The 22,627-nt window shown below is 41.4% G+C and overlaps 1 protein-coding gene across 1 annotated transcript; it reads right to left on the minus strand.

Moving 5' to 3' along the window:
• Positions 1-1,148: 1,148 nt before the first annotated feature.
• On the minus strand, positions 1,149-22,153 carry LOC123481494 (two pore calcium channel protein 1-like). Its single transcript, XM_045205805.1, has 19 exons — positions 21,548-22,153; positions 20,602-20,684; positions 20,165-20,279; positions 17,779-17,907; positions 16,457-16,573; positions 16,134-16,252; positions 15,404-15,505; positions 13,849-13,975; positions 11,290-11,494; positions 10,870-11,014; positions 9,884-10,069; positions 7,689-7,753; positions 6,231-6,318; positions 5,897-5,966; positions 3,443-3,662; positions 2,757-2,847; positions 2,304-2,417; positions 1,745-1,857; positions 1,149-1,322 (listed from the first exon to the last, which is right to left on the minus strand). Exons 1-19 carry the CDS (start codon positions 21,668-21,670, stop codon positions 1,183-1,185), a joined length of 2,352 nt encoding a protein of 783 aa, XP_045061740.1. The 5' UTR covers positions 21,671-22,153; the 3' UTR covers positions 1,149-1,182.
• Between the last annotated feature and the right edge of the window lie 474 nt (positions 22,154-22,627).

Below are 22,627 nucleotides of genomic sequence, written 5' to 3' on the forward strand. Positions count from 1 at the left end.
ATGTTAAACACTATTATTACACACAGAGTAAATCCATGCAATTTATGTGACTTGTCAAGCACATTTTTACTCCTGAACTTATGTAGGCAATAACAAAGGGGTTGAATACTTGACTGAAGACATTTCAGCTTTTAATTTTTAATGAATTTGTAAAAATACCCCATAATGTATTGTTTGTATGCCATTGACAAAAAAAAATCTAAATTTAATCTAGTTTAAATACAGGCTTTAACACAACAAAGTAGAAAAAGTCAAGTGGCGTGAATACTTTCTGAAGGCACTGTAGCTTTCCAACCGTTTCCAATCATAGTAGACTCTGCACATGTCAGGTAGGGTAGGCTATGCACCAAACAGCCAAAGCTTACTTGAAAAAGTGAAGAAAGTGCCTGTACTGATGATGTCAGAGCAAACCAGTCTTTGGTAAATTAATGCTTGGTTACATGAAATGTTAGTTTGGTCGCACATAATACATCACAAGAAAGGCTTTTTTTTAATCCTTAGCTGGTATGCTTTATTAATAGAGAAATAATGATGTACATAGGCCAACAGAGTAATGTTTGTATCGAAGGTTGGTTGGTTGGATGTGACTGAACTTCGAGGGCTGGTTCCCTGGACACAGATTCATTTCAATTGAGATTCTCCATTGAACTTGTTTTTTAGTCCAGGATAAGCCCTGATCTGTATCCGGGAAACTGTCCATAAATGACAATATAAATCGTTCAGAGTAAAGTCTCTACATACAGCATGTATTTGAGTCAGATTTCCCAATAGAAGAAACAATCAATAGAAACAACCTTTTATGCTGCGGCAAATTACCTCAGTAGATATTCCAGTTTATATCATTTCAGTTTTCCCTTCATGATAGATTATCAAATGCTGTTCCTTTGAGTATAACTTCACACAGAGATCATCAAACAAGAATAAAATCTCATTTTTGATGAATGTGAATTGTGTTGTCAAGATATTTACAAAAAGCAGTATATGAAAGAGAAAAAATAGCGAGCTAAATATCACATTGAGGAATGTTACCCGTTTATAGTGTGAATTGTGTTTTACATAAACCTCTAGAAATATTTCATAAAATATAGTATTTTTTATGATACATTAGGCATGATAATATAAGGCATTTCAGTATAAAAACAGAAAGCTAAATTAGAGTATTTATTCCCTTTCTGACCACGGCTATACAGAATCAAAGGTTGGATTTGTGAAGTTCAGATTCGATGTGTTATTGGGAACGAAATCTTCGTCTTCTGCAAAGTCCTCTGGGTCTAGGTCCGCCTCAAACATCCTCTGTAACAAACCGTCCACAGTTTTGTATCCTGGGAGGAAGCAGGCAGAAAGCTGATGTCAGTACAGATTGTTAAAAGGCCCTTTTCAGGTAGGCTACTACCTGAACTTGTCCAACAAAAACGCAGATTTACATTTTCCTTTGCTAAATCTTTTGCTGTTTCCTATTGAAAACAACCCAGGTTTTTGATAACCCTTTTCCAGGTAGTAAATCATAATTCATCACATACTGTATAGCTATGATGATTCGATGTGATTCTATGATGCATTGATTGTGCATTCAGAATTCATAACATTGTATAGCATATTATAGCAGCCATAATATTTGAAAATGCATTAATTGCCATATGCATATATTTCCATACACATTCATAGATTTCCAAGGTATAAAATGTATCATACCACCATACAGGTGATTCAGACAGTGCTACAATGAATTCTCCTCAAAGCTTACTTTTAGAGGCGATCTTGAACATGAGTGCAGGTTTTCCCTTGGTCGACTCAGAGGTGCCCATATCATTGTCGTTCGTTTCCATGGCATCCACCAAGTTTCCATCCAGTTTCTCTCTGATTAGCACAAAGAGAAAGCACAATAAAACAAGATAAACATGGCTGTTCAGGAGGACACACCATTACAGAACGTTCAGATCGAAATGTTTTGCGTAGATTGAGTAGATATGATTGTCATGTTGAATAGGAAATCATATCAACTATTCATCACATTTCTATCTGCAACGCTCTGAACGTTTCACCTCACTGAACACACCCCCAGTCTGCCACATCTACTGGCCAATAAGCAATTAGCAAACCCTTTGTTTTAACATGAACAATTAGCAAACCCTTTATTTGAAGGCAATGCATCATGAATACTGTATGTGGTTTAGCTTGGAACATGACTCATGGCTACAGGAAGTTATGCATGCTACACTTTCACCCCTCTGACTCAATACGAAATCAAGCCCACCCAAGGCATAACAAATTATTCTCCAATTGCAAAACTATCAGGCACGTACTGTTTGACGCCCAATTCCAGTTCCTCAATTTTCTTTTCCAGAGAAGATTGTAGGTTACTTCTGTCCACGGTGTACTCCACGAAGAAGGCTTCCAGGACGAAAGCAATGAAAATACTGAGGAAAAAAGGCATGTGATACTCGCTCTTTATGAGAATTGAGTGAGTTATCAAATACAAAGTCATACTATGCTGGGTTCCAAATTGATTCCTATCACTGCCCCCTAGGCACTGGAGATCTGAAACTATTGGATGGGTATAAGCAATATGGCGGACATTCCACCAAGCAAATCAAAAGGCAAAGTTAAGTTATTACCATATTGCTTAAACTTGTCTAATCCTTTTAGATCTACAGGAGTGCCTGGGGTGTAGGGGTCGATGTTTTATTCAGCAATAGAGTATCATTGAGAAAAGTTTGTTTGGTTCTTAGTATTTCAAAAAGGAGACTTGTTCTTACTTGATAATGATGATGACGACTACAATGTGGAAGAGGACGAAGAACATCCTGGCTGAGATGTGAGTGACTGTGGTGAAACCGCTGGACAGCAGTGGGACCAACATTAAAGAAAATAATAAAATAGTAACAATTCTCCACTGAATGGTCAAGTTAGCCTGGCAACTTTGAGAAACACTGAGAAATTACCCAGTTGTCTGGATCCTGAAATAAGCTACGAAGACTGTTTAGTAAAGAGAGTTATATTGCAATTTCAACGTATGTTTAACCCTCTACACACATTTACATTTACATTTTAGTCATTTAGCAGACGCTCTTATCCAGAGCGACTTACAGGAGCAATTAGGGTTAAGTGCCTTGCTCAAGGGCACATTTACGTCATTTAGCAGACGCTCTTATCCAAACAGAGCGACTCACAAATTGGTGCATTCACCCTATAGCCAGTGGGATAACCACTTTACAAATTTTTTTTTGGGGGGGTAGAAGGATTACTTTATCCTATCCCAGGTATTCCTTACCAACCTACTGTAAAGTAATTTATTTTTGACTGTTTTAGTCAGTGAACACTGCTTACCTTACAATTCCGATTCAAGATTTCTATCTTGGAGCAACATTTTCACAAGAGCACATAAAAAGTATTGTTTTAGCTTAATATCTCAATGTATTTTCCCATGCTTTGAAAAGGATATCATCCCACTGGTTGACCACGGTGAGTTCCAGTAGGAGGATAAAAGAGGAAACCACGTTGTTAAAGTTGTTCTTGCAGTAGTTGTGTTTGGCGAATGCTGAGTTTTTGAGCAGGGGGTTTCCACAGAATGCCTTATCTGGATCAGTGGAGTTAGCCTCGAAAAAGCGGATTTTCCCTTTGAACAGCTCCATTCCCACCATGGCAAATATGTAATAGACCACCTGAGAAATACAGTGCATTCAGAAAGTATTCAAACCCAGTCCGTTTTTCCACATTTTGTTACGCTACAAATTTCAAAAAAATCTTCACAATAGCCCATAATGACAAAGCAAAAACAGGTTTAGAATTTTTGGTAAATTTATTAACAATAAAAAACAGAAATACCTTATTTACATAAGTATTCAGACCCTTTGCTATGAGACTCGAAATTGAGCTCTGGTGCATCCTGCTTCCATTGATCAACATGATTTGGTAAGTCACACACCTGTCTATATAAGATCCCACAGTTGACAGTGCATGTCAGAGCAAAAACCAAGCCATGAGGTCGAAGGATTTGTCCGTAGAGCGCCGAGACAGGATTGTGTCGAGGCACAGATCTGGGGAATGGTACCAAAACATTTCTGCCGCATTGAAGGTCCCCAAGAACACAGTGGCATCCATCATTCTTAAATGGAAGAAGTTTGGAACCACCAAGACTCTTCCTAGAGCTGGCCGCCCGGCCAAACTGAGCAATCGGGGGAAAAGGGCCTTGGTCAGGGAGGTGAACATGAACCCGATGGTCACTGACAGAGCTCCAGAGTTCCTCTGTGGAGATGGGAGAACTTTCCAGAAGGACTACCATCTCTGCAGCACTCCACCAATCAGTTATTTATGGTAGCGTGGCCAGACGTAAGCCACTCCTCAGTAAAAGGCACATGACAGCCCGCTTGGAGTTTGCCAAAAGGCACCTAAAGGACTCTGACCATGAGAAACAAGATTCTCTGGTCTGATGAAACCAAGATTGAACTCTTTGGCCTGAATGCCAAGTGTCACGTCTGGAGGAAAACTGGCACCATCCCTACGGTGAAGCATGGTGGTGGCAGCATCATGCTGTGGGATGTTTTTCAGCGGCAGGGACTGGGAGACTAGTCATGATTGAGGGAAATATTACCGGAGCAAAGTACAGAGAGATCCTTGATGAAAACCTGCTCCAGAGCGCTCAGGATCTCAGACTGGGGCGAAGGTTCACCTTCCAACAGGACAACGACCCTAAGCACACAGCCAAGACAACGCAGGAGTGGCTTCGGGACAAGTCTCTGAATGTCCTTGAGTGGCCCAGCCAGAGATGGGACTTGAACCAAATTGAACATCTCTGGAGTGACCTGAAAATAGCTGTGCAGCGACACTCCCCATCCAACCTGACATAGCTGGAGGGGATCTGCAGAAAAGAATGGGAGAAACTCCCCAAATTCAGGTGTGCCACACTTAGCGTCATACCCAAGAAGATTTGAGGCTGTAATCGCTGCTAAAGGTGCTTCTACACAGTACTGAGTAAAGGGTCTGAATACTTATGTAAATGTGATATTTCCGTTTTTTATTCGTAATAAATTTGCAACAATTTCTAAAAACCTGTTTTTGCTTTATCATTATGGGGTATTGTGTGTAGATTGATGAAGGAAAAAACTATTTAATCCATTTTACAATAAGGCTGTAACGTAACAAAATTTGGAAAGGTCAAGGGGTCTGAATACTTTCCGAATGTACTGTATATGGGACAACTATGTAGTCAATCAATCATCAGTTGCAACACAGGATTAAATATTGAAGGGACATTTCACTACAAAATCAATTGTCTGATGTTTTCAGTGTAATTTAAATATGAGTCAATGACCAAGACCATCTGTTTTGTAGATCCAGCTGTATGGCATAATCCAAAATGAAGGAAAGAGATAAGAACTACAATTGTGTGGCGCTTATCTTTTCCATTCATTTGGGGTTGAGGCATATTATAGCTGGATATACACAGCTGATAGATTGGGAATTTGATTCATCTTGACATTTGAAATCATCCGATTCCCTTACAAGCGTCAAACTCATGAGCTTAGTTCAACGGTCGTACCCCATTAGAACCCAAAATATAAGCTTGTTTTACTCCAATGTTTGTAAACAAAGTACATGTAAACAAACACTGTATAGCCTCAAAACATGATTAAAACTATAATTACAATATCATGGATGGTCAGTCCTTGCATCCATAGCTTGGTCTATGAATTTGAGAGTGGTTACATTTCTCCAGCCCTATCCCTCAGCTTTTTAGTGAAACAGTGGCGAGTACACTTTGGTATTGTTTCAACTGCTGATTGGCACTTTAAGCTCAATATGCAGGAATAGGGTCACACTTTGGTCCATAAATATCCTTAATAAACACATTCCCTTCTTGGTGTAAATTTTACTTAACTACACACAAACAACTTACGACGATGAGCTGTCCGAATGTGAGTATCGTCGGTCCAATCTTGATGAGGGTGTTGATGATGGCACGAAACCTGAGGGAGAAAGATCAGGAAGAATATGAGTTCCAAGTCTATGAATGAGAATATCAAATCAACCATATCTGACTTGTATAGGTCTTTCTGCAAATTCATTTTGTCACAGTAGCTACTGCAGATACTAGCTCTGGCAGTTAAGGGAAACGGTTTGATAATGTTTCACATCTTTATTTTGAAACTCTCTTACATGCATGCGTACATGAGCGCACACACACACCAGACCCAGTTCATACAGGAAATGGAAGTCCTTGACCTCCTAACCTTTTGATGCTGTCCACCACTCGTATGAGCCTCAGGATGCGCAGGATGAACACAATGTCCAGGATCTGACGGCTGGTGTAGCCTCCAGCTGGGACAAAACACATGAACATCACAACATGAACGCAAGGCAGACTCGGAGGGCAAAATCATTTTACATGCATGTGTTCTATGCTGCAAGTTACCGATGTTCCAAAACAGGCTGTAGTAGAGTGTACCAGACAGCATAATGAAAAAAGGACAAGGAAAATAAACATTATCCCAAGTCAACATAGGAAGCAGATGTTTGATTTATAGCGCTTTTCAACAAGCTCCTAAAAGTAGGAAAAACCTCATCTATCGCCAAAGTATGCCACCCACTACCAATGTAGGTCATTATGTGTAGTCCCGTGTAGCTCAGTTGGTAGAGCATGGCATTTGCAACGGCAGGGTTGTGGGTTCGATTCCCACGGGGGGCCAGTATGAAAATGTATGCACTCACTAACTGTATGTCGCTCTGGATAAGAGCGTCTGCTAAATTACTCAAATGTAAAATTATATACTATACTGATTTTTCAATAATTTAATTTGAGTATCTATCAAGAGTCATCTATAAAAAAAAACATTAATAAAGTACCATCTTATTTTTGTCTTTCATTGTACTTTTGCTCATTTTCAAATGAAACATGATGACGACTCCTCATTCAACAGACAATCTTCAATAGGTTTAAAATAATACATGAAAAAGACAAAGATATGGGCAACAGAAACAATAGGATGACTCCAACAAACCAATGAGAGGCTTACTATGGGTGACCTTCCACTCCTGCTCCCCAGAGCCAGCACATCGTTGAAATAATGTAAAACCCCAATGTTAGCTCAATGGTCAACAGCAGCCAACATTAACAATGAGCCGCCATCACCACCAGAAGGGGGCTCATGGGGAACAGTAAACCCCAGACAAAATGGACAATTAAGTTGTATATTGTATTTGCCTTAATAACTTAACTGTCATTTTTTATACTGTCTCAATGGCATGGTGGTCTACAATCGGAAATGTAGGCCTAAAACGTTGATGGTTGCAATGCAGGCACACTGCTGCAGAGCCCTTAACAAAGAAAAATAACCTTTACTGTTTGTGAGTAAAGAGCGGAAGTCATCCATGATAACACAATGTGCTAGATTTAAAGACATATTGGGCCAGTTTCCCGGACACAGATTATGCCTAATCCTGGACTTAAAAACCATGCTCAATGGAGAATATAATGTAATTCTAATCAAGGACTAGGTTTGGTCTGTGTCCAGGAACATGGCCCATTTTGGTTTTAGATGTTCAAACTTAGAAATATGGGCGCCGATGCCATGGACGTCACTTAAGGCAGCCCCCCACACCTCTCTGATTCAGAAGGTTTGGGTTAAATGCGGAAGACCTGACTAGGTATCCCTTTTCCCTTCCCTGACACAGATTTAGGTTTTACTTACATAATTTCAGTGCTGAATTGATGATCATAGCTATTAAGGCAGTGATGACGATGATGGTGTCAAACCTGTGTGGATAGTGGTAAGGAAGATATTACTACACAAGTAATTAAACCAAGCAGAAGCGGTCTCCTTTCATTGCAATTCAATCATCATATACTTAATCCGCTAGTACCACTCTTAAGTAAGCAAGCCTTGGTCACAGAATTAGGGATGGTGCATCTACATGGCATAAGGGGAACATAAAACATTGCTTCTAATATTGACCAGACCTGGGTTCAAATAGTATTGGTTTTCTGTGCTTTAGCTGTGCTTGATTGAGCTTGCCTGACACAATGGAACCAATGGAATAGTCACAAAAGTGCAGACCCTGCCCATCCCCTGCATGGCACTCCAGGCAGGCTCAATCAAATGCTCAAAGTATTTGAAGGGAAAACAACAAATTATACTATGTACAGTGCCTTGCAAAAGTATTCATCCCCCTTGTCGTCTTTCCTATTTTGTTGCATTACAACCTGTAATTTAAATGGATTTTTATTTGGATTTCATGTAATGGACATACACAAAATAGTCCAAATTAGTGAAGTAAAATTAAAAAAATAACTTGTTTCAAAAAAATAAATAACGGAGAAGTGGTACGTGCATATGTATTCACCCCCTTTGCTATGAAGCCCCTAAATAAGATATGGTGCAACCAATTACCTTCAGAAGTCACATAATTAGTTAAATAAAGTCCACCTGTGTGCAATCTAAGTGTCACATGATCTGTCACATGATCTCAGTATGTAATATAATATATATATATATATATATATATATATATATATATATATATATATATATATATATACACACACACACACCTGTTCTGAAAGGCCCCAGAGTCTGCAAGACCACTAAGCAAGGGGCACCACCAAGCAAGCGGCACCATGAAGAACAATGAGCTCTCCAAACAGGTCAGGGACAAAGTTGTGGAGAAGTACAGATCAGGGTTGGGTTATAAAGAAATATCCCAAACTTTGAACATCCCACGGAGCACCATTAAATCCATTATTAAAAAATGGAAAGAATATGGCACCACAACAAACCTGCCAAGAGAGGGCCGCCCACCAAAAAAACTAATGTACCAGGCAAGGAGGGCATTAATCAGAGAGGCAACAAAGAGATCAAAGATAACCCTGAAGGAGCTGCAAAGCTCCACAGTGGAGATTGGAGTATCTCTCCATAGGACCACTTTAAGGCGTACACTCCACAGAGCTGGGCTTTATGGAAGAGTGGCCAGAAAAAAGCCATTGCTTAAAGACAAAAATAAGCAAACACGTTTGGTGTTCGCCAAAAGGCATGTGGGAGACTCCCCAAACATATAGAAGAATGTACTCTGGTCAGATGAGACTAAAATTGAGATTTTTGGCCATCAAGGAAAACGCTGTGTCTGGCGCAAACCCAGCACCTCTCATCACCCCGAGAACACCATCCCCACAGTGAAGCATGGTGGTGGCAGCATCATGCTGTGGGGATGTTTTTCCATCGGCAGGGACTGGGAAACTGGTCAGAATTGAAGGAATGATGGATGGCGCTAAATACAGGGAAATTCTTGAGGGAAACCCGTTTCAGTCTTCCAGAGATTTGAGACTGGGATGGAGTTTCACCTTCCAGCAGGACAATGACCCTAAGCATACTGCTAAAGCAACACTCGAGTGGTTTAAGGGGAAACATTTAAATGTTTTGGAATGGCCTAGTCAAAGGCCAGACCTCAATCCAATAGAGAATCTGTGGTATGACTTAAAGATCGCTGTACACCAGCGGAACCCATCCGGGGCGGGGGGTGAATAGTTATGCATGCTCGAGTTGTCTGTTTTTTAGTCTTATTTCTTGTTTGTTTCACTCCCAAATAAATATTTGCATCTTCAAAGTGGTAGGAATGTTGTGTAAATCAAATGATACAACCCCCCCCAAACTTTAATTCCAGGTTGTAAGGCAACAAAATAGGAAAAATGCCAAGTGGGGTGAATACTTTTGCAAGCCACTGTATACTACTACTGGCTACATAAGGGGTTGGTTTCCCAGATTCAGATTGAGCTTAGTCCTGGACTAAAAAGAAAGCTCAATGGAGATTCTTCAGTAAGCATGCTTTTTAGTCCAGGACTAGGCTTAAATCGCTGCCCGCGTAACCGGACAAAAATGCTTGGGCTTCTCACCAGTTCCAGAACTGGTGTCTGGAGAAGAAGGCGCGGGGTTCAAAGCTGTACAGTTTGAGGAGGATCTCTAGGAGATAGAGGACCAGGAAAGCCCACTCTACGTTGGCTATCAGCGGGTCGTCCTCGTCCAGGCCGATGAACACTGCGTTAACCAGGATGATCAGGTCGTAGGTGTACACAAACGCCCTGGATATTACACACACGGAAAGAAACACGCAAAGATATACATGAGACCTACACGTATATAAGCGCACACAGACACACTACAGCTGCCCCACACTCTAGTCTTAAGTTAACCATGTTCAAGTCAACAATGTTCATGTCAACCATGTTCTAGCTATCTGGACTATATTTTAGAGGTATAGCATTATATAATGTAGTGACTTGTGAACGTTTATAAGTCATCTTTTACAAACGTCATAAAATTAACACACATTCTACAACTCTTGTAAAGTTTCAAGGCTCACATGGAAAATAAACTTTATTGTTCCCACAGGAAAAAACACAAATACTGGAAATACCAATGACCAGTCAAATACTAAAGTCAAAATGTACCAAATGGTTCTTAAAGTTATCTTATGCAAAGAAAGGAGTCTAGCAAAATGATGTATGCATCAACGAAAATGAAGTTTAGATTTTGTAAAGTAATTTTTAGGTGTTTAAACACGCAAGTGGGAGAAACAGTGAGAAGGGTAGAGGGAGGGATTGAACCCTGGTCTCCAGTAGGGAGTTGTATATGTTACCACTATACCACGGCTCTGACGCTGAAAGGAATCTAGTAAATAGCGGGCAAAAGTGATTGGAGTTATCACTACAAACAAGAACTAGTTAAAAAAGATGTCATTATGAGGTTTACCAAGGAATTGGTTGAGAAACACTGAATTACTTTCATATATATACACACTTTCAGATACTTTCACACGCTCCCCCAAACCTCTTCCCTGTACGTCTGCTGAGTAACATCTACACTCATTGGCTGCACTCACCTGTGCTGGACCATGCGGCAGACTAGACGACTGGGGGAGGAGAGATAGAGAGAGGGTAGCCATGTCTGGAGGGGGTGAGGCCGTGACTTCATCATGATCACCTGGATGTTCAGGAGGTCCGCCAGCTGAACAAATGCCACTTTTCCTGCACAGGTGAATGGATGGATGAAATGAATCAATTAAGGCTTCAGCTCAAAGAAGGTGCTGCTTGGGTTACACTATGGTCGCGTTCCACTGTACTATGTCAGTGACTGGGAATTCGGGCTTCAGATGGCTATATCATATGATGTGGATGTTAGCTGACATATTAAACACCTATCCAGGTGTTGTGAGATCTGGCAGTCATCTGCAATCCGCAATTTAGTCAGCATGTAACATCTTCGTGTGGGTCTCTGTGTGACGTAGACTCCACCCACTCACCTATGCAGCCTTTATTGTTGTCGTCGGAGACACTCCACAGCAGCTCCCTGTGGGCGTTGCTGATGTCCGGCTGGACCAACCGCACAAGCTGGTTCCAACAGGCCTGGCTTACCACAGGCTCCTCCTCTCCCTTCCTCTCCTGCAGCACGCCAAAGGCACGCACCATCTTGTGCCTCTTGGCCCTGACGAGCAGCCGTACTTCTTCCTGATTGGGTACATAGGATAGGAGTAGGATGAAGTTGCCCCTAGACGCTGATCTTGGGTCAGTGTAGCATTTTCCCCACAAATGGTTGAGGTTAGGGTGAGGGGAATCTGATCCTAGACCTGTACCTAGAGGAAACTTCACCCCAATGCACATGGGTGAAGTGACTTCACTTGACCTATAACCTCAGATCAGTGAAGATGAAGCAAAGGAGATTTTAGACTACTAACACCCACCTAGGGAAAGTGATGAGTTGGTTATACAGTGGGGAGAACAAGTATTTGATACACTGCCGATTATGCAGGTTTTCCTACTTACAAAGCATGTAGAGGTCTGTAATTTTTTATCATAGGTACACTTCAACTGTGAGAAACGGAATCTAAAACAAAAATCCAGAAAATCACATTGTATGATTTTTAAGTAATTAATTTGCATGACATAAGTATTTGATACATCAGAAAAGCAGAACTTAATATTTGGTACAGAAACCTTTGTTTGCAATTACAGAGATCATATGTTTCCTGTAGATCTTGACCAGGTTTGCACACACTGCAGCAGGGATTTTGGCCCACTCCTCCATACAGACCTTCAGGTTTTGGGGCAATACGGACTTTCAGCTCCCTCCAAAGATTTTCTATTGGGTTCAGGTCTGGAGACTGCCTAGGCCACTCCAGGACCTTGAGATGCTTCTTACGGAGCCCCTCCTTATTTGCCCTGGCTGTGTGATTTGGGTCGTTGTCATGCTGGAAGACCCAGCGACGACCCATCTTCAATGCTCTTACTGAGGGAAGGAGGTTGTTGGCCAAGATCTCGCATTACATGGCCCCATCCATCCTCCCCTCAATACGGTGCAGTCGTCCTGTCCCCTTTGCAGAAAAGCATCCCCAAAGAATGATGTTTCCACCTCCATGCTTCACGGTTGGGATGGTGTTCTTGGGGTTGTACTCATCCTTCTTCTTCCTCCAAACATGGCGAGTGGAGTTTAGACCAAAAAGCTCTATTTTTGTCTCATCAGACCACATGACCTTCTCCCATTCCTCCTCTGGATCATCCAGATGGTCATTGGCAAACTTCAGACGGGCCTGGACATGCGCTGGCTTGAGCAGGGGGACCTTGCGTGCGCTGCAGGATTTTAATCCATGACGGCATAGTGTGTTGCTAATGGTTTTCTTTGAGACTGTGGTCCCAGCTCTCTTCAGGTCATTGACCACGTCCTGCCGTGTAGTTCTGGGCTGATCCCTCACCTTCCTCATGATCATTGATGCCCCATGAGGTGATATCTTGCATGGAGCCCCAGACCGAGGGTGATTGACCGTTATCTTGAACTTCTTACATTTTCTAATAATTGCGCCAACAGTTGTTGCCTTCTCACCAAGCTGCTTGCCTATTGTCCTGTAGCCCATCCCAGCCTTGTGCAGGTCTACAATTTTATCCCTGATGTCCTTACACAGCTCTCTGGTCTTGGCCATTGTAGAGAGGTTGGAGTCTGTTTGATTGAATGTGTGGACAGGTGCAGTTAATATAGGTAACGAGTGGAGAACAGGAGGGCTTCTTAAAGAAAAACTAACAGGTCTGTGAGTGCAGGAATTCTTACTGGTTGGTAGGTGATCAAATACTTATGTCATGCAATAAAATGCAAATTAATTACTTAAAAATCATACAATGTGATTTTCTGGATTTTTGTTTAAAATTCCGTCTCTCACAGTTGAAGTGTACCTGTGATAAAAATTACAGACCTCTACATGCTTTGTAAGTAGGAAAACCTGCAAAATCGGCATTGTATCAAATACTTGTTCTCCCCACTGTAGATATCATAATGAGTCCTTTTTGACACCACACAATTATCAGCCACTCACTTTTCTCACCAACTCAGTGGCCTTGTGGTTAGAGTGTCCGCCCTGAGATTGGAAGGTTAGGAATTCGATGCCCGGCGGAGTCATACCAAAGACTGTAAAAATGGGACCTGATGGGTCTCTGCTTGGCACTTAGCATTACGGAGATTTGAGTGTAAGGCCCTGCGATAGACCAGCGTCCTTTCTTGGGGGGTGTACTTGTACACCAAGCTGCCTTAAGCTACAGACACAGGAGATAGGCTCCTGCTTCTATGAGCCATTCCGTCTCGCACAAGCCAAGGCTACATACATTTTAAAGTCACCAATATTGAATTGCATAATAAACCCATAACAGAAGCACTCAAAATAGCTACCTTTAAGCAACAACCTACAAAAGTTATGCGATGTTCTACTAGCTCATTCAGACACGCGCTACACAGAATGGAACAAACCATATCAGAACCAACAAAAGGAGCAAATCTGCGAAGAAATTGCTTATATCATTGTCTTGTCCGCCCACTTTACCTTCAGGTACTTTTTGTAGTTGTTGTACACGACCGCCAAGAACACCGACATGAAGATGTACGTGTTGATGAGGATATAGATGATGAAGAACACGGCAAAGAAAACGCTGAAGTTGTACGCTGGCATCCTACGTGGGGAAATAAAGACAAAAATACATCAAGATTTGTCCACGTAAGTGTCTGTATATTAAAGATTAAACAATTAAATTACTCATGAGATATTTTACAGTTTAGTCATTTAGCAGACACTCTTATCCAGAGCGACTAACAACCAGTTTATTCAACTTCAGTAGGCAAAAACCACCACGTGTCACCATCAATGCAAGCATAATCTACTCCCAGCAAAATAGTTGTTGGTTTATTAGGTACACCACCCGTTCAAGAAAATGGTTTGCTCCTACAGACAGGGAGTCACGTGGCTGTGGCTTGCTATATAAAGCAGGCAGACAGGCATAGAGGCATTCAGTTACTGTTCGACTGAACATTAGAATGGGCAAAACAAGTGACCTAAGCGACTTTGAACGTGGTATGATCGTCAGTCCCAGTCGCGACGGTTCCAGTACCTCAGAAACGTCCGTCCTCCTGGGCTTTTCACGCACGACAGTGTCTAGGGTTTACTGAGAATGATGGGCTATTGCAGCAGACGACCACACCGGGTTCCTTTCCTATCAACTAAAAACAAAAAGAAGCGGCTCCATTGGGCACGCGATCGCCAACAATGGACAATTGAGGAGTGGAAAAACATTGCCTGGTCCGACGAATCCTGGTTCCTGTTGCGTTATGCTGAGTCAGGATTTGGAGTAGGCAGCATGGGTCCATGGCTCAATCCTGCTTGGTTTCAACGGTACAGGCTGGTGGTGGTGGGGTAATGGCGTAGGGAATGTTTTCCTGGCACGCGTTAGGACCCTTGAGCAACGTTTCCATGCCCCGAGGAATTCAGGCTGTTCTGGAGGCAAAGAGGGATCCGACCCGCTACTAGATGGGTGTACCTAATAAACTGGCCACTGAGTGTATATAGAAAGGGGACGTTGCACTTAAAGTTGCACTACAAATTAAAAGTCATACAGTTAAAGCTATAATCCTTAAATGCTACATCCATTGTTGGACTTATAAATGAATTATATATACCCATTGATTCTTAAAGATATAACTTATAAATGCCTCATGAGCTTAGTCCAACTGTCATACTCCATCAGAACCCAAAATATAAGATTGTTTCTACTCCAATGTTTGTAAACAATGTAAACAAATACTGTCTAGCTTCAAAACATGGTTAAAACTATAATTGTGATATAGTGTATGGTCAGCCCTTGCATCCATAGCTCTGTCTAGGAATTTGACAGTGGTTACATTTCTTCATGCCCATTCCTAGGCTTTTTACCAGAGGTGTGGTGACAGCTTTGTTATTTTTTCAATTAAGGATTCTAGCTTTAAAGAAGCATTCACATCTTACTAGATTTCATAACAAAAAGCATAAATATAAAATTATCACAATAAATTCATAATAAAAATCAGAAGGAATATGGTTGGATAGTGGATATATCCAGGGTACTCACATGACATCTGGGCTGTTGGCAGTAGTGACTAGGACATAGAGATCAAAGACAATCTCCAGATAGTTGGTGAAATAGGGGCGTCCCTCTGTTGTTTTAAGGTCCCTAGGGAGGAAGAAGCAGCACAAATCTGGTTTGCATTACGTCCAACAACAATGCCCCCCCTCAAAAACATGAACCTTCACCATTAGCCAGTCAACTGCAGAAATGACCCTGGATGAGTGTCTAAGGGCAACTTGATCCTAGTCCCCTCCCTCTTTGCAAACAGGAAGTATGGATGGATGTGCTCTACTAACCACACAAGGCTGGTGTAGGATGACATAGCCCCTCAGAGCACTGCTTTTCTTTCTGATGGTTAAGATTAGGTTTGGGAATTGGGATAGAATAGCTGATCCTAGACCTGCTCTTATAGAGGAAACTACAGTAGTTTTCAGTGCAACTTTATGAAGTGCTACGCATTTGGTAATAATTATTTGCTTGCCAACTATATATCAGACCGGCATGGGTGCAGGCTTTTGTTCCAACCCAGCATGAACACACCTGATTCAACTAATAAAAAGTATTGATATATATGAGTTGATTAGTTGAATCAGATGTGTTACTGCTTGGCTGGAACAAAGGCCTGCACTCAGACCAGTCCTCTGAAGACAAGATGATCACCCCTGTTCTAGAGCTTACAATGCTGGCAAACATATGCCCATATGACTACAGGACATTCCTGATCCTGACTTACCTTTTCCCAAAGAGTTTGAGGGCCATGAGTGAGAACATGAGCACGCTGAACATGAAGAGCAGGAAGACATAGAGGATCTGAGGCAGTGCGTTTCGGATGCTTCGGAATGCTCTCCGGAGCTAGAGGAAGAAAGAGCGAATGTGAGTGAGTGATAAAAGGGAAGGGGGATACCTAGTCAGTTGCACAATTGAATGCATTCAACCGAAATGTGTCTTCCGCATTTAACCCAACCCCCCTGAATCAGGGGGAAGATGATGTTTGTGTGTGTGACAGACAGACAATACATTAACTGAGACGGAGAAAAAAGGAGAGAGAGTTTTTACCTGTCGTCCCTCAGTGATGTTGACCAGTAGGAGGGGCCTCAGTACCCGCGACCAGCGGACAGCGTAGAAACCTGTGGCTTTCAACGCCCCATAAATGATCATGTCAACAAGTGAGAGCTGAGAAAGGGAAAAACTTCAATTAGTACCCTGTTTGTTTCTTTGTAATGGGAGTAGTTACTCAAAGTTGTATGCTAAATTCCAAAATTGACCTCTAACGACTCCTGGAGATCAAAGTAGATTGTATAGATTTAGTGTAGTTATTGTATTGTAGTCATATTGTTTCCATCTATCCAATCCTGAAGTGGGTGAGAGTAATGGCTAGTGGTTGATTTGCAATTCAGCATTTTTATTATTATTTCATAGCAATTCTCACACAGAAACTAACTCAAGTGGAGCCCAGTGTTGGAAGTTGGAATTGGTCTAGTAGCATGACGGCTTGAAGCTAGACCAATTCCAACATTGGGCTCCACTTTTCCACACACTGCTCAATCAAAAGTCAACACCACCCCAGTCATACAATTTACATTGAAATATGTTTCACCATCTATAGCTGCCATATACTATCTATATCTACTGCTATCAATACATGTTTGCATATATGGTCAATACAGGAGTTAGCGGTGTACAACAGTGCACTCAAAATGAGTCATTTGTTTATTCAGAATCAAACCGAGTTATAGCGTTAACACTAGGAAGTAACTAGGAGTTGAGAATCACTGACACAGGGAAACTTTGGGCTAAAGGTTTATTCACAACAATGTGCAAAGCACTTCTCAGCACATTCTCAACTTGTAATACAGTTACTTCAAATGCTGCTACACCGAGTCACTGGGTGAGTTTCCCAATTCCTTCTTGGCCAAAGTAGTATGCGATTTCTTTCAACGACCCAGACTAATACATGTTAGTAATACCTTGGTTGTGGGTTTGATTCCAGCATTGTTCATATATACAGAATATGTATAAGCTGTCGCTGGATAAAATCATTCTAATAAATTAAAATGTATTATTTAGGTATGTGTACCTTGATAGAGATGCATACTGAATCAAAAGCACTGGATCCCAATGACCCTAGTGTTCATGTCTTGTGAGGAGAGGTAGGAGCAGAGCAGACAAGGAATTTCCGATGTAGTAGTTGGAGAAATAAAGTTGTATTGTCCTATATTGTATTGCACTAAAGAACATGAGGGTAATATGCACGCCTTAAACTTGAGTATACCAGGGCTGAAAAATAATAAAGATAAGAAATTAGAGGTCCGCTGTTCCCCTGTGCATTATTCCTGCACCTAAAAATAATTGTATTGCAGTAGTTGAGTTGCTCCTACCAAAATGATAACAAAGATGCAGATGTTCTTGGGGTCTTTCCAAAACCTTTCCCGGGGGATGACTTTGGCGTAGTGCACGAGCCGAGCAGTGAAGGCTGCCAGACAGACAAGCTCGATCACTGAGGTCACCTGAGGGAGAAAAAAACGTGTGGCTACTATCAATTCAGGAAAAGATTACAGTGGGGGAAAAAAGTATTTAGTCAGCTACCAATTGTGCAAGTTCTCCCACTTAAAAAGATGAGAGAGGCCTGTAATTTTCATCATAGGTACACGTCAACTATGACAGACAAATTGAGAAAAATAAATCCAGGAAATCACATTGTAGGATTTTTAATGAATATATTTGCAAATTATGGTGGAAAATAAGTATTTGGTCACCTACAAATAAGCAAGATTTCTGGCTCTCACAGACCTGTAACTTCTTTAAGAGGCTCCTCTGTCCTCCACTCGTTACCTGTATTAATGGCACCTGTTTGAACTTGTTATCAGTATAAAAGACACCTGTCCACAACCTCAAACAGTCACACTCCAAACTCCACTTTGGCCAAGACCAAAGAGCTGTCAAAGGACACCAGAAACAAAATTGTAGACCTGCACCAGGCTGGGAAGACTGAATCTGCAATAGGTAAGCAGCTTGGTTTGAAGAAATCAACTGTGGGAGCAATTATTAGAAAATGGAAGACATACAAGACCACTGATAATCTCCCTCGATCTGGGGCTCCACGCAAGATCTCACCCCGTGGGGTCAAAATGATCACAAGAACGGTGAGCAAAAATCCCAGAACCACACGGGGGGTTCTGGAATGACCTGCAGAGAGCTGGGACCAAAGTAACAAAGCCTACCATCAGTAACACACTACGCCGCCAGGGACTCAAATCCTGCAGTGCCAGACGTGTCCCCCTGCTTAAGCCAGTACATGTCCAGGCCCGTCTGAAGTTTGCTAGAGTGCATTTGGATGATCCAGAAGAGGATTGGGAGAATGTCATATGGTCAGATGAAACCAAAATAGAACTTTTTGGTAAAAACTCAACTCGTCGTGTTTGGAGGACAAAGAATGCTGAGTTGCATCCAAAGAACACCATACCTACTGTGAAGCATGGGGGTGGAAACATCATGCTTTGGGGCTGTTTTTCTGCAAAGGGACCAGGACGACTGATCCGCGTAAAGGAAAGAATGAATGGGGCCATGTATCGTGAGATTTTGAGTGAAAACCTCCTTCCATCAGCAAGGGCATTGAAGATTAAACGTGGCTGAGTCTTTCAGCATGACAATGATCCCAAACACACCGCCCGGGCAACGAAGGAGTGGCTTCGTAAGAAGCATTTCAATGTCCTGGAGTGGCCTAGCCAGTCTCCAGATCTCAACCCCATAGAAAATCTTTGGAGGGAGTTGAAAGTCCATGTTGCCCAGCGACAGCCCCAAAACATCACTGCTCTAGAGGAGATCTGCATGGAGGAATGGGCCAAAATACCAGCAACAGTGTGTGAAAACCTTGTGAAGACTTACAGAAAACGTTTGACCTGTGTCATTGCCAACAAAGGGTATATAACAAAGTATTGAGAAACTTTAGTTATTGACCAAATACTTATTTTCCACCATAATTTGCAAATAAATTCATTAAGAATCCTACAATGTGATTTTCTGGATTTTTTTTTCTCATTTTAATAATAATAATAATAATAATAAAAATAATAAGCCATTTAGCAGACGCTTTTATCCAAAGCGACTTACAGTCATGCATGCATACATTTTTGTGTATGGGTGGTCCCGGGGATCGAACCCACTACCTTGGCGTTACAAGCGCCGTGCTCTACCAGCTGAGCTACAGAGGACCACCATTTTGTCTGTCATAGTTGACGTGTACCTATGATGAAAATTACAGGCCTCTCTCATCTTTTTAAGTGGGAGAACCTGCACAATTGGTGGCTGACTAAATACATTTTTTCCCCCACTGTACATATGCACAACCAATTGTTAGCAATTAAACCAAGTTTGACTGGGGTGGTGTTCATTTGGCGCAAACAGGAAAAAATGCTTTGAAACAGAGGGGCTACATGAACTTGTCCAATAAGAATATTTCTGTTTCAGAACATTTCTGCAACGTGCCCTAGGCCTACTGAACACGACCCTGGTACTCTCATCAAAAAACAGAGGTCACACACAGTGCTACACATAATACAACTGTTGGACAACTGTGGATAGATTTAAAACATGAAAAGAGCAATAAAACAAGCCTAAAGAAAATGGGTTATTAGTAAAGGTTTCAAGAGACAAACACTCCAGCATACTGCATGGAATGCTTCATTATCTCTGGGCCAAAACATTGGCGTTTAAAAAGACTGAGAATTGCACCAAGCTGAGAGGAATATCATTGTGGATATCTACCCATATTGGCAGAGGAACAACTGCTGGGTCTTCAAAGATGGCCAAAGCCAGGTCCACTATGATGAAGGCATACACCAAGATCTGCAACCCCCAGTGGTTATAGAGCAAGTACAATCTGTGGAAGAAAAAACAACAACCAGAATCCATATGTCAGTTGAATTATCCAATATCTTCAACCATAGATATCCCGCTCTCTCTCTCTTTCTGATGACTGTCTTTTTTAAAATTTATTTTTTATACTGTTACACACACAACTACAAACACGGCCTATGATTGCAGGACTACCTCTACTGCTATCCTTAAGCTACAAGTGACAAGATTCTATCTATTTTTATTTATTCTAATACATGCTCTGTCTATTTGGATGTATTCAACAAGTTGAATGCTCTGGCAACAACTATAACCTAACATCATTAAACATAACCATCTCTACCTACCTTATAGCTTGAGGTGTTGTGTCAAAAAATATGTTCCTGTTATACTGGGCGTCTGACAGGTACACTGCTGCAAGGTCAAAATCCTGGAGCACCCCCACAGACAAGAAAAGCAGCTGGTGAATATTCTACACAAATAAAGCTTTAATATATATGCAATATCATAGCCATATCTAGATTATACATATAGACCCTACTGTTTTGTATTAAGTGTCAAGGTAGGAATGCTGATCTAGGATCAGCTCCCACTTGTCCATGTAAAAGCCAAAACTGTGATCCCAAATCAGCACTCCTACTGTAAAATGCATGAAAAATACAGGCGCTGGATGAAAAATGAAGTGTGTGATCCCAACAGGTCAAGTCATGTAATGGGTACAGCTTATGATCATATGAATCCATATGGGTGGGATCCGTGTTGATGTCAAAGCAATAGAGCAAATAGGGACATTGACTATGTATAATGTACATAGTCTGATAAGTGTCAAGGCAACACATTAAATCACAGAAGATAATTAAGTAGTGTGTAATGAACCAAAATTCTAATTTCAAGGGGCAAAGGCTCTGCGCAATACAGGCAAATACAAACATGTTGATTACATGTATACTTTACACGTTAATGGAAAAACAAGCGTGATGTATTGGCTGTGACAAAACGGATTATTGCCATGCCAGTAAGCGAGCCTATAGTTGATGCACTTTTGATGCATGACTATTTTATGCATTATTATCATGATTTCGAACAATACACATAGCCTACAGTAACCTAGAACAACTTTATAAAACTATGCACATACGGTACTCTGCACGAACGCAAACAACTTAAGTAGGAGGTCATGTGATGAGACAGTGACAGAGACAGAAAGAAAATACTATATAATGTATCGACTTGGAAATGTAACGGAGCACCAATAAGTGATATGTCAGCAATAGGCTACAAAGTATCACTTACATCCTTTGTCTTTCCATTAACAGTTTTAGATGTATTTCCAATGTTTGTTATCCGCGTTCCATTTTCAGGCGCCTCTTCTGGAGTTATTTCCTTTTTATCTGGTTCAGACATTGTTTTGAGCATTACATTTCCCTTGAAAATGTACTTTTCTCCTCTTTCGTAGGCCTAGATCAACTATTCGCTCCAGTTAGCAGGATATCCCGTGATTGAGTTGGGAGTCGTCCCCAAATAGTTATAACTCCTGTTTTCCTGCACGTTACTGCGTCTGCTACATATACATTCCTCAAATATCAAACATTCTTGACGAATTGGAGGCATGTTAACATTTTTACCTCCTGTCGTAATCGGAGGATGGAGTAGCCTACAGTCTTTTTTTCAACGATCACAGAAAGATTGTGAAGTGAATGCCTTATGCCATGATTTTTATCTGTCATGTGACAATTTTAGCGGAAATAGCGGAGAAGAGAGGACCGCGCTGGAAGGAAACTTTATGGCCTGAGTGGAGTTGGCCGAATGTGAGAACTCAAGGTCCGTACAGCACTCGAATGAGAGAAAACATCATTTAAAAGTTAAAGTGATGCTATACACTGAGTGGTCGAAACATTAGGAACACCTGTTCATTCCATGACATAGACCAGGGTTCTTCAATTCCGGTCCTGGAGGGCCGAAACACCTCTGTTCATCCTCTCCTTCTAATCAGGGAATAATTCAGACCTGGGACACCAGGTCAATTAACTACCAGGTAGAAATAAAAAACAGAAGTGTTTCGGCCCTCCAGGACCGGAATTGAAGAACCCTGACATAGACTGACCAGATGAATCCAGGTGAAAGCTATGATCCCTTATTGATGTCACCTGTTAAATCCACTTCAATCAGTGTAGATGTAGGGGAGGAGACAGGTTAAAGAAGGATTTTTAAGCCTTGAGATAATTTAGACATGGCTTCTGTATGTGTGCCATTCAGAGGGTGAATGGGCAAGACAAAATATTGAAGTGCCTTTGAATGGTGTATGTTAGTCATAGCCGCGGGAAGTAGGGGTGATGTGTGTGCTGCAGAACCCCCTGAAAAATCAGAATAAAA

Source organism: Coregonus clupeaformis, chromosome 20 (assembly GCF_020615455.1).
Source record: "Coregonus clupeaformis isolate EN_2021a chromosome 20, ASM2061545v1, whole genome shotgun sequence".
NCBI classification, from domain to species: Eukaryota; Metazoa; Chordata; class Actinopteri; order Salmoniformes; family Salmonidae; genus Coregonus; species Coregonus clupeaformis.

What these genes read in the sequence shown, in the direction of transcription:
- LOC123481494 (XM_045205805.1), bottom strand. Translation starts at nt 21,670, where the DNA reads ATGCTCAAAACAATGTCTGAACCAGATAAAAAGGAAATAACTCCAGAA. An exon ending in GTGGTGGACAGCATCAAAAG is followed by an intron (nt 5,967 to 6,230) that starts GTTAGGAGGTCA and finishes TTTCTCCCTCAG; the next exon opens with GTTTCGTGCCATCATCAACA. An exon ending in CTGGAATTGGGCGTCAAACA is followed by an intron (nt 1,858 to 2,303) that starts GTACGTGCCTGA and finishes TGTGCTAATCAG; the next exon opens with AGAGAAACTGGATGGAAACT.